We start from the raw sequence: 12,950 nt of genomic DNA, 5'->3' as shown, positions 1-12,950 counted from the left end.
CAGCTTATGCCTGGAAAATAACAAGCAGTAAGATTGGAGTAGAAGGAAGTAGTAAGTTTATCATCTACATAGTCCATAATTTGCCAACACTCTAAGAGTCTTTTTAAGTAAAGATTTGATTACATCAGTATTAAAAGATTATGTTGCATGTCCTGACAATGTAGATATGTTGATCAAATCCAATACAGATGTGTTAAAGGGAAAAACTTCCTTGAACAGATTGGGTGGGGTGGGAACTGAAATACAAGTTAATGGTGAAGATGAAGCTATTTGTCTGGTTTTACAGGAGCTGGACAGGACAGAAACATAAATCAGGTTTTTTATGAAGTCTCTAAAGCTGCTGTACGAGACATCGACTAGGAAGGATATCATGGATTTTCGCTCTAATAGAAACAACTTTGTTTATAAGGAAACTCATGAAGTCATCACAGTTGAGAGTTAAAGGCTCGATGTCACAATGACTCTCAGTCAGCCGGGCGAAAAGAAACCTGGGACGGTTCTTCTTCTGATGATGAATAATTGGCTGTTCCATATGCAGCGCTTTCTTTAATATTATTAAAGCTTCTTTCCAGGCTCAGTGAAATTCTTCTTGACCAGGTGAATGCCATTGCCTTTCAAATCTTTTTGGTGTTTGTTTCAAAACTCATAGCTGTGAAATGAACTGAAGATCCTGCTTCTTCTGACTGGTTATCTTCTTTCAGAGGAACAAGTCTGGTGTTGCACACGTTCTGTCAACAAGCTGATCTACCAGTGTCAGAGTAAAGCTCAGAAGGTTGCTGTCTGTCATATTGACGCACAGCACCGTAAAAAAAAAAAAACGCTGAAATGTATTTTTTTTAAATTTGGTAACAACATTATCTGACAAACTATAAGGGAATTTCTTCTCAGCTATTATGTAGTCAAGTAAACCGAAAAGTTATTAAGAAATGATCAGAACAAAACAGGGTTATGAGGAAAAAAATGTTAGTTCTTCACTATTAATATCGCACGTGAACAAGATGAAGAGTATGAGTATGAGAATATGTAGGTATGAGGACAGTTTCTTAACAGCCAGTTAAAATAATATATAATTGAAGGCAATATTTAAGTCATTTTTATTAGCAACGTGAATGTTAAAGTCGCACCGTATAAGAGATTTAGTATTTAGCACTAAGCTCAGTAAGAAATGTGATAAATGAGTCAGAAACTGAGAAAGGTCAAGATGGACGATACACTACTGCTTGCAGAAGTGGCTTCTATGATTTTTATTTTTGGGGTGAAACTGATGTTGTCCGTTTTTTCAAAGAATTATGCCTGATACTGATCAGTAGCTCCGATTGGCAGACAAGTGCCACAGCTCCTTCTCAGCCTCTAGCACTAGTAACATGGGAATTTAAATAATTACGCTGAGTAGATACTAACATAATCATCCTGCTGGAGCAAGTTTGTTTAAGACAACATGGATCAATCAATATGATGATCACCAATCAGGTCATTGACTAACATACTTTGACGGCATAGATCTGATATTCACCAAACCACATTTGATGGTATTATTTTTATGTTCTACATGTGTTTATTCTCTTCATTTGTCAAGAACTGTCATGTTGACTTATTCTTTTTGCAGAGGATGGATGTTTCCAAAGACACACCAAAAGATCACATTCTTGATGTGATACTGTCAGAGTATCTTGTTTATGTGTAGAATTTTGCCTCGCAGGTTGGGGGAGGGCATCAGAGCTGGCAGAAGCCTTCTTGGAGTATGACTTGACCCTGCCTCAGGCCCAGCAGTGTTAATCTATTCCAGCTTACCTATGTTGGCCCTGTAAGGGTTAAACTTGAGCTGCCGATAAGGGTCCATAGTGGATTTGTCTACATGGCCTTACATGTGTTTGCCCATATTAGTTTCAGGTTGGTTCTGACTGGGTTTCAACTGGGGGTCAACTTGCTGAGTAGCACAGATCTCATATAGGCCCCATATCCCAGCCAGCATGTCCATGCGAGGCTCCAAAAGGTTCAACTTGGGCTATAGGTACCAAGTGTGCCTGGGCTTGAACTGAGCTGGTCCCATGGGGTTTCAGTTACATGGGTCCCATATGTGAAGCCCATGTGGACTGCCTGCATGAGCCCCATAGGGATGTAGGTGGGTTAAGTGAGCTAATTTAACACATGGGGAACCCATGTGGGCTGGCTAAATGGGCCCCAAGTTGGACCATCCCAGCAGAATTTGATGGCTTTGAATAAAAGACTTGTAGTGGTAGATGACTGTTGTTGTCCTGGTGTGCTTGTTATATGTGCACATAAGGAAACCACAAACCCTTCATTGTCTATTAAATTCATTGCATTCTCCCTCCAGATACAAACAGGATTTATAAGCAACAATTATGACTGTAGAAAACTGATGAAGTCATGTAGTGATATTTCCTCCACCTCAAACGATGTATTGAAACATAAAAGATAAGAACAGCGGTCGGTATTTCACAACATGCAATGTGAACGTTGTATTGTCTCAGTCTGGTGATGTCAAAATGTGAACAGTTTGAGTACAAGGTGCAATTAAACCAGAACATTTAGAGATGGCTTCATGGTTCAGAAACATTGTTTTCAACATGTTATCTACCAAGTATTTCAACACTGAACATTTAGAGACTTTAAAGGTAAGAGCTTGTTGTTTGTTTGTATATCATTATATGTCACCGAATGCTTCTAAATTTATACTCCAGCGCACGCTTTGAAGTCTGAGGGCCAGTCACAGCTTGTGGTGCCTAAGACGAGACTTAAAACCAGAGGGGACAGGGCCTTCTCTAGACTCTGGATTGCTCTGCCTCTCCGTGTCCGACCTGCCCCCACGGTGGAATGTTTTAAGTCTCCTCTAAAGACCCCCTTTTATTCTTTGGCTTTTAACACTGTTTGAATTGTGTGGTCCTCTATGCCTTGTTCTTCATCAGGTACTTTATTCGGTCCATTTTTATTACTGATTTATTTTTAACTCGTTTTGCTTGTTTCATTATTTTAATCTGATCATCATTTATTTTAATGTCATTTAGTGACGTAGTCGACTTTTGATCTGCAGCACTCTGTTATTAAAATGTGCTTTATGAACAAAGTTGATTGGTTAAAGTTCAGTTAAAATCACATCCAAAAGCTTTTTTTTCATCATCATCGTCAGCTCTACACAAAAATTATTTTCTTTATATTGTTGCTATATTTTAGTTTACTTATTTCCTGACTGGTTTAACTATGAAGTTCAGCTGCCCAACTTCCTGTGTCTCCTCATGTCTCCTCTGCTGACTTGACCACCAGGGACGCGTCACGGATCTGAAAGCTCGTCCCTCCATCCAAGCTGCAATCAGACATCTACAGGACATCTGAACTACTGAGAGGTTACAGAAGCTGCTCTTTGACCTGAAATAAGAGGCAGCCCTGGTTAATTCAGTGGGGCTAAACAGTAGTGCAGTCCTGTTAGAGGAAAACAGAAAAATAGAATAAATGAAATGAGGTAAGAGGGATATGTTTGAGTGAAACTGGATGCCAGACCAAACCAGTGTGGTTGTTGACAATCTGTTGACACAACACGGGTTTATATCACACCAGAGGTACTGAGGGCAGGAATGCAACAGCTGAAAATATCAAGCCCCCACTGAGACATAGTTTGTGGTCATCCTAGCCTGGAAGTATTGAGTTCGCTCCCACACAAACATGCGTCATTAAACACGTGTTTATTTGCGCCGCATCTAACTGAACAAAAAGTCCGCGGAGTTTCCAGCCCAAACATAACCTGCATGTACTGTAACCTCTTTGTAAATAAGCCCGTGTCCATGACATGGCGAAAATCCAGCATCAGACGCGCGCGCGTGTGTGTGTGTGGATCCCAAAACGAAAGAAGTCTTTTACTACCCTCTGCTGTCCAAAATGCGTCACTGCATGCTGGGGATCAGCTCGAGAGCGCGGAGGAAATGAAGGAAATTAATTTAATGACAAAATAGGCCAGGACAAAATTAGATTCAGAAACCATTTTTTTATTTTGTAAATGGGTTATCACTCAGACTGTACACAACATATTTTCTGAGCTAAACCCCGATAAAACAAAAAAACAAAAAAAAAAAAAAGAGGGAGGGTCCAGAGACAACGGAGCAAGGTGGTCTGGTAAGAGAAGTGGAGTACAAGGAAGAGTGAAGCTAGAGTTTTTCCTTCTTTTACATTTCTAATCTGCAGTCAGGTTTCCTGACAACAAATATGTAATCTAAAGCTTAAAAAAAAAAAAAAAAAAAAAAAGTGTGTTCTTGTGTTTCAGGTGGACCACTCTGCTTCCTGACACTGCTATTCTGAACCTGTCAAGCGGTCGCTCTTAGTGAGCAATTTTGAATACAAAAAGAGACAATAACTAAAAAAGAAATCCACATTACACAACACTTTAAGAACAACTGGGGGAGAGAAATAAAAAGCATGAGTAATTATGCCAGAACCAGCCCCGTAGGTAAGACCCATTAAATCAATATGAGAACAGTTTTTCCCCATACAAACACCAGCACGTCTGTGTGCCTTGTAGTTATACGTTATGAAGTACTGATTGAATTCATGCCAAGGCTTCGAAACACCTTTCTTCACTATAGCTGGAAATATATAGTGCTGTGACCAGAGACGGACAGTTTTATACACTACACGTGTTATAATGACCACATTAGTCCACTTATTGTATTTTGTTCTAATAATACATCAAATGAAAAGAACAGGCTAAATCCCTCACAATAGAGCTATGCAGATTATCATAGAAACTGATGACGAGACAATCTACTGACACACAGGCACAGTGCACAAGCTTGCAGGCAGGAATGGAAAAAGAAATCGTTGTCATTTTTAAATAGTACAAAAATGTATTTTTTTTTTAAAAACTTTTTTCTAAATTTCAAAGCACAACCCGAACTATGAAGCCAGAGTGTAAGTGGAATTAAGACAACCAACTATTACTAGTCGTCGTCCTCCAAATATGTGGCGTATATCTAGCTTGGGACCACAAAACATTCGCTTGATCCACAGTTTAACCCTTGGCAGAAAGTCAGCATTTCTGCTGGTAGTTTTTTCTCTCTTTTATATTCTTTTTGTCTTAAGGTGAATGTTAATTTTTATCGAATCAAATACACTTTGATTAGCGAATACTTTAACAGCACTGTGGTAAGGCAGTGACAGACTGACTAAATTTGATCTCAAAAGTGGTCCAAATCTGATCCGGTCATGCGCCGTCAACACGCTGAAGAAATCTCCATCAGTCTCTCTCCCCCTCCTGCAGCCGGCTGGGATTTAATCTGTTAACTTCTTTTTTTTCCTCCCTTTTTTTAACTATTAGAAATATGGTTATTATCCTAGCACTGCGCTCAGGACCTTGTCTGTGGGACATGGAGCATCCCTGTTGCAGACAGAGTAAAACAATAAACCTTGTAAAAACTTTACAACCACTTTTCAAGTCAGACATGCAGAACAAACTACCTAATGAGACTAGCCCACAAAGAAAAACCAACTTAAAAACAATTTGAACAGTTTTACATTTGCACAATAGAACATGAACATAAGAAAAATAATTTCTATATATAATCACTTTCTTTCTTTCTTTCTTTTTTTTTTTTATACACGTATTTTTCTCATAATAATCCAATAGTTGTGCGAAACTGCAATTGAAACTATGCACAAGAGGAGCTTCATATATTTTCCAAGTGATAGCTATAAGTAAGGTTGTTCTAAATCATCTGACTGGTTGAATAAAATAATTTAAAAAATAAAATAAATCTCTTATGAGCTTACGATTAAAATCCTCAGATGTGGCAAACATTTGTGGATGGAACAAGAAATGAAAGCACAGTCAGTCACGCTCTAACAGATCGTCACATGTGTTGTTTGGAATACGTTGTTAAGGGCACTGAAAATCATAACTCCTGCAGTGTTTCCCTCTTGTTGCTGCTCCAAAATGTTTTGGGTTGGGCCGAGGTTTCCCCTCTAGCCCATCATACTTTGTTCTCGGTGGGATTTGTCTGTATCACACTGTTGTGTGCTGTGGTGATCAGGGCGTTTGGTAAGCCCGCCTCCTCCAGTTTGCCTTTCTCCTCAGCAAAAATCTTCCTGCAGTGGAAAGAAAGCAAAGGTCCAAATGAAAGATGTGACTGTATCTGTCAAGAAAAACATCTCAGCAAACAAACACTGTAGTTGAACAAAGTTGTAACCATTTATTCTCATGACATCTTCACCCAATATGTAAGAGGACACCGTGTTTCGACATCTTCTTACATATTTCTTCACCACCTTTAAGACAGTCAGATCAACAGATAATGATAAACCCACATCCAGTATCGGCTACCATTCCTACTCTTAAACAGGAAATATTTAGTAAATATAGTGTATTAATTAGTTCTGCATCGAAGTGATGATGGTATAGGAATAAATGAGCCCCTGGCTTTGCTATGTGATTCTATCTGTTCTAGTTATCAGTTTCTAGCTGCTGCTGTTTTCCTCTTGTGCAGTGCAGAGTAGGAAACACCACCGTCGGGCTTCTGTTCGCATCTTGGTGAGGATTTAGGCAACCCCTCGAGACATGTAGCTCCAGCTTGAGACAAAGCATCTTGTAATTATTAAAGGTCCATTTCAGACATTGAGCTTTTAACTTTGCTATTTCAGTGATTGTTTCTACAGACACTTGTTTGCAGCTTTATGCAGACATGAGTAGACAGGTTGAGCAGACAGCAGTAAGGCCATCAGGTGTATGGCAGGGAGAGCAATACACGGACTTGCAAGGATATTATAAGGGGAAATGTCTTGTGATGCACACACAAGACAATCCCCTGATAAGTGCTCTGATTCATTTGTTTGTTTTTTATTAATCTGACTATTTCAAACGATCTGAGAAGTAAACAGCCATAAGATGATAAGTTAGGGCCCCTGTTTACACTGCTCTTTGATTGAATCACTTTCTGGAGATTTCGCTTAATCTTTGAAGATAAAAATACAGAAGATGAAACTACAAGTCTAATTAAAACATAACTTTTTTGAAAAAGTATTTTAAGGGTTTGCATCAGCGCAGTGTTACTGAGAGCCAGTGGCGCTTGTATTTGTAGGAGCAGACATCCACTAAATCACTGCATTGGAGCACATTTTTCTGTTCCTTTCTGCCTTCCTGTCAGCTTCTTTCTGCGCAGAAAAAGCAAAGCATTACGGACCCCACAGCTACACCTGTTTATGAGTAAATATCCACCAATTTTCTTCTTCTTATTTTTTCAGCTAATAACATGTTAACAGCCTCCCAATAGAGGGTGATGCCAACAACCAGACTGCTCAAACTAATTTCAAACATTATATGAACACTGTAAACTAAATGATAAGAACTGATCTGAAACAAGATAAATCACATTAACAGCTTAACCCAGGCTAGTCTGCAGGATTTTCTTTGTTTTTGAATAGTTTGATTGAAAAAATGTAATGTTTTGTAAGATTTAAAATAAACTCTGCATGGCCCAAAAACAGGGGAAATAAAAGAGATACAGAGGCTTGTGGTAAAATATTTCTGTAATGGTCTGTATGTCGGAAAAAGGGCTCAACTATGCTTGATGTGAATGCTAAAAAGTAAAGACCCCACAATGAACACATGTCACACACAAGCAATAAAACAAGCACCAACATGTCACGTCTGTCTGCACCATTCCATGAATAAAAACCCAATGTCATTACCACAGTTTACCATTACAATATAATTATGTAATGGTTATTAATAATATATATTGTGTGGTTAATGGCAAGATGCGGTGGTGAATGAATGGGCATACAAGTTACACACACTCACACAAACACACAGATAAACCTCTAGAGGGAGCCGTACTCATCGTTGACAGGAGGACCGGTCTTGGCCAGAGTCTCTGAAGCCTCCACAACTGGGCCTGAGGGGGGAAGGTCTGCTCCGTCTCCATTGGGCAGAAAGGGGCCAGCGGGTGGGCTCTCTAAGCTAATGAGGTCTGAGAGGGGTCTGGAGGGTCTTCTCTTGTTGTTTGTCAGCTCGAGTTGTAAATCTGCATTTTTGGGCCCTGCGTCTGGAGCTGTTAAGTCATACATGACTGATGCTGGTGTCAGGAGATCACTTGAGACGGAGGATATGGAGGTGACGGGTAAAGGTGTGGGGGCGTCTGCGGCTCGAGAAGCGAGCTTTTCACTATCCAGCTCTCTAGGAGCACTGCTGGTCACTAAAGGAGAGCTACCTGCAGTAAGGGGCGTGTTTTTGTCTCCAGCAGCATCAGTGGGTTTATCTGTGTCGAAGGCAGGAAAACTGAACGCAGGGCAATGTGGGGCTGAGGGTTTCAAATCTGGCTCGGGTTTTGGAGGGGCCATAGTTGCTGGACAGGAGGCAGCTTGTGCTGCTGGGTCTGTGTTTAAGGCTGCAGTGTTTGGCTGTGTGGTGGGCTTAGTGACTGGGGGGCTCGGAGCAGGTTTCTTGGTGTCTGGAATAGGAGGGGAAGATACTGCAAGAGGGGAAACAGGGGGGCTACTTTTAGCATTCAGAGCAGCAAGCTTGGGAGAGTGTCTGCGCTTGGGTGGTATCGGTGTTCCAGGTTTCTGAGGTCGATTCAGCTCAGGGGTGCAAGGAGGAGTGTTTAGTTTCTCCTGTTCATCTGGGAGGTTACTTCCTCTTTGTTCGAGTAACGGGGCCATTTTAGCTTCGACGGCAGTCGAGGAGATGACTGGAGTTGGCGGGGCCATGTTTGACTCTGGGGTCGGGGCCGGAGCGGCGAGAGGGGTGGGCGAAGGTTCATTGGCCGGGGTGGACAGGCTGCACGTTAGTGTAGTGGTCTCGCTAGAGGGGCTGTCCTGAGCTGGGTCATTTGTTGCAGTGGCTGTGTCAGTGTTGGTGGCTATGGAGGAGGGGGTGTCCAGTGGCAGAGAAGTCACCGGCCTGAGAGAGCAGGGAGAGAACAGAGACACACAGACTAGACACCAGGGTGACTGTGACAGAGGAAGGGTGGCCCGGACGAGAGCATGCAGAGGGATTAGTTGGCTTTAGAAATTCACACAAACATAGACGAAGCAACTAAAAGAACAGCAGTTATTAAGCCTGGTGAGAAAAAAAGCAAGAAAGAAGAAAAAAAGGTGCCATGCTGTGAGTGAACATTAAAGGGCACATCCCATACATACACCAACATGGTACACACTGACTAGGCAAACTCGTGTAGTTAAAAAAAAACAAAGGCACCAGCCTTCCTCCAAACAACACTACAGCACCACGTAAATCCACCATTAAGGGTTAAACAGTACCAGTGACAGTCTCATACTGCATTATCTCATTTTTCCAGGCTCCTGATGGTTTTCTGGTTGTCAAATGGCTTTGGGAATTAACCACACTAAAGAGGAAAGAAGCCTCTGTGTCTTTGACTGGTATTGCTTCAACCTTCATAAGATGAGACAGAAAACTTCCAAAAGCTGCAGAAGAAACTTAAAGTACAGTAATCCCTCTAGCGGGGAGGAGAAACAGGAAAGCAGCACGGTTCAGTGGACTCCACTAAAGAATGACCTCAACTTTGGGTGGAAAAAAAAACTGCAAAGGTCAGATTAAGTCCTGTTAAACAATAGAATTATTCTTTAAAGTGGAGTGCACAACAGCTAATGAGACTTAAGCAATAAAAAGGCTGTGTGGCGTTTGTCAGCTTGAACTCACTCTGGCTCTGTGAGAGGCGTCGTTTCATTGGGTTCTATCGGTCCTGCTGCGTTATGATTGGCCGTGTGCTCATCTTCTCTTCTCACCTCCACTATCGGCTCTTTGGACTCATCTTTCCTGTAGGAGAAAAGACAACAATCTTTTTTAAAAAATGGTGAAATTTAATGCTTGTAACTGATTGATTGATATTTCTTTATCTTGAACAAACATCCACAACTGTCTCACAGTCCACCAGAGTTTAAAACTGGTGTAGGATAAAAAGATCTGCACAAAAATATCAAGCAATCAGCAGACTTGTTTTACTTGTTTAAACATTATTACAGAACAGGGCTTCGTGTCTTCAGCATCATAGGAGGACCTCATACTGGTGATATCAATGACTAAACTAGCTTGCAATGTGTCCTTATTTTATGCTACTTGAATCAAACTAAAGCTCCATTATTAAACTTTGGCTAATTTGGCATCTGCCTGTCTTGTCTATTCTCTCATCTCACTCTCGGGTGTCTTTGCTGAATTAAACACCATGGTACTTATATGCAGATGCTGGCGTGTGATGCGGTGCCATAAAACCAAATAACACTGTAACATGATGATGTGGAACAGAAAAAGGTGTTAATTGTTCTTTTTTAGCCTCAGGATACTGCAGGGCAATTACGGCTCTGGAATGAGCGTAATTAATGTCAGTGCGCCATCAAACAGGTCAGAAGAAGAAAGTTTTAAGGTCAGAAAGTTATGTTGTGTTACTTTAAAATAGTAACAAAACCATTGGTCCAAGGTTTCCTTCTGATTTTATTCTCTTTCTTCCTCTGGACACCATGTTCAGATGTTTGAAAATTGGAAACTGATGATTACTTTGTGATTAAATTCACAAAACAAACAAAAGCGAAGTTTTTGTAGATGATAAAACACAGCTGCAGACCATCCTGGGTGCATGAGGTACAAAAGTTTAGTTTAGTTTAGTTTATCTAGGTCCCCCATTAGCTGTAGCAAGCTACAGCTATTCTTCCTGGGGTCCGGCACAATTATAACATCAAAAAACAAAAACTTGTAAAAGTTACAGAGCATAGCAGCACTTCTGTTCAATCATGGAATAAAAGCTATTTACATATTCAAATCAATCTCTTTAAATCCATTTTTACATACTAAATGCATGCATGTCATGTCCATTCATGTTATATCCAGTACTTTACCAAAAAGTCCAATGAAACCTTGCAGGTTGTAAACAAAAACGGACATATTTTCATCCTAGAGAAACAGATCTTGTCCAAGTTTTTCAATTTCACTTAAATGTGTCCTTCAGAGAAGTCAAAACTGAGCCAGCGGCAGCACCTTTAGCAGCTAAATGTGTCAGTGATCATCAGCTAAGCTGCTAGCTTTGTCTGGCTGGTGTAATTCATGTGCATCAAGTGTGTCAGGGCAAAAGGAGACTTTAAAACCCCTTCCATGTGGAGATGTACTTCAGGATTGTCAGCAGGAGCAAGCCTTTCCTTTTAATGTGGAGTTAAGTTACACAAGTTAATATTTGTGTATGCTGTCCCCCTCTTAAAATAAATGCCTGAGTCATTTTTTTAAAATAGTTTTTCTGAGAAAAAAAAAGAATCAAATATCTAAAAGAAATCAGCCTTTTGTGTTTTTGTATACTCACGTTACATAGGATGCATTGCCCTCCTCTAAATTCTGCCCCTTTGTCCCTGAGACAGATTTGCCGCAGAGACACATGATGAGGCCGCATTTGTTGACAAAGTAACAGGTGACGTCCACAGCCAGCAGCAGGAGGACAAACGCTACTACAAGGATTCCTGCCCAGAACACGATGCCCATGGAGAGCACAGACTCATCACCCAAATCTGCCCAACAGGAGACAACACAGAGAGCACGCTGAATAACTGGAGCGGGACACACTTTTCCAGAAATAACTGCAATGGCTAAATAAAAGTGCTGCTATGCTACTGTTACCACAAATACCTTCAAACAGTTACAACTCACCTGCTTATGTGTACACCGATACGCTTGAGCAGTCTCAGGCGACTTTAAGACTGTCATATGTGTGTACAGACTGAGGTTTCACTAGATAATTATTTAACTATGAGATATGTTGAAGAATTCCTATGAAAGCAGCCGTTGCTGGAAGAGACATGATGAAACATATTTCTATACACATATATATTCAACCCATTTATTTGGTATTAGAAAGACGAGCAATCCAAAGCTTACAGTGTTGCTGGTTACATGCAGGCTATTTTATGGATACAGAATGAAAAAAAAAATTAAGTTTTCTAGATTCCGTGAAGAGCTTTCCACATCCCCATTCATTGCAAAGTCCACTTTAATTATTGTGAAAGCCTGCAGAACTCTCTGACATATCATTTGTTATATATATTTATATATATTACAGAAACTTTACTCTGTAAATACAGATTAACTAGTAAAACAATGCTGACTAGGTACTAAAATGCAGCTGAGAGAAGCACCCCAATTACTGTATAAATGTATAAAAACAAGTTTGTAATTCCTGATGGCATCTGATAAACATTACATGCATGAGGAATGTTTAGACATGTGTCTTAGTAATCTGCACAAAAATAAGTTTCCTTCCAACAATTCTGCATACAGTTTGTCAATCTGTCCCAATATAAACATTACAAACATTTCATTTACAGTTAGGCGTTTGTCTTCTCAACAATGTAAATGTTAATGACGCAAACCTTTACAGTACATCTGCATAATTCTGTGAGACATTAAAGAAGATAATACAGTGGTTTTGTAAACGTCCATGTTCAGAACTCAGCTCTCACTCGATTCTATGTGCTATTTTTTTTTTTTTCACCATAATAATCTCAGCTTGATTCTTCTATTGTTCATCACTGTAAACTGGCACTCTTCTCTGTTGTCTAGCTGTGCTAATGCTGAGCAGAGGGAATCAGTGGGAGGCGCAGGATTTCCACTGCCTTTGGTTCAATTCGTCTGTCTGGTCTGGTCTGCTCTGAAGCAACGCGACATCCTTTTGTCATCCATAATAGAGACACGTCTGTCGTGGATAAAGTCTGTTTTTAAGGAGTGAAAGCACCTAGAGAGACAGCCAGGCCAGAGAGAAGGCGAGCTCTCCTGTACTGTTATGATCAAAGTCCCACACGTGTGAACTATGATAGCAGGAGAACAGTGATGAGGGACAAGATGAGTGATACCACAGTGCATGTCACAGATGAACAGCCCTGAGTGGCTGAGGGTGGAGACAGCACAACCCAGACCAAAATGCACACAGGTCAGGACGAACATGATCACGTGGTCC

The 12,950-nt window shown here is 40.6% G+C and overlaps 1 protein-coding gene across 1 annotated transcript in view; it reads right to left on the bottom strand.

The window, feature by feature from the left end:
- Positions 1-9,657: 9,657 nt before the first annotated feature.
- ncam1b (neural cell adhesion molecule 1b) overlaps positions 9,658-12,950 on the bottom strand; it is a gene marked incomplete at its 3' end in the record, with an annotated part of 71,556 nt that continues 68,263 nt past the window's right edge. Inside the window, exons 18-19 of the mRNA XM_079246630.1 lie at positions 11,307-11,508; positions 9,658-9,778 (exon numbers count right to left, since the gene is read on the bottom strand). Of these exons, the coding sequence (XP_079102756.1) occupies positions 9,658-9,778; positions 11,307-11,508 (323 nt within the window). The remainder of the gene's footprint in view (positions 9,779-11,306; positions 11,509-12,950) is intronic.

Source organism: Telmatherina bonti, assembly GCF_933228915.1.
Source record: "Telmatherina bonti genome assembly, chromosome: 9".
NCBI lineage: Eukaryota > Metazoa > Chordata > Actinopteri > Atheriniformes > Telmatherinidae > Telmatherina > Telmatherina bonti.
The sequence above is the reverse complement of the archived record's forward strand: the minus strand, read 5'-3'. Positions and strand labels throughout refer to the sequence as shown.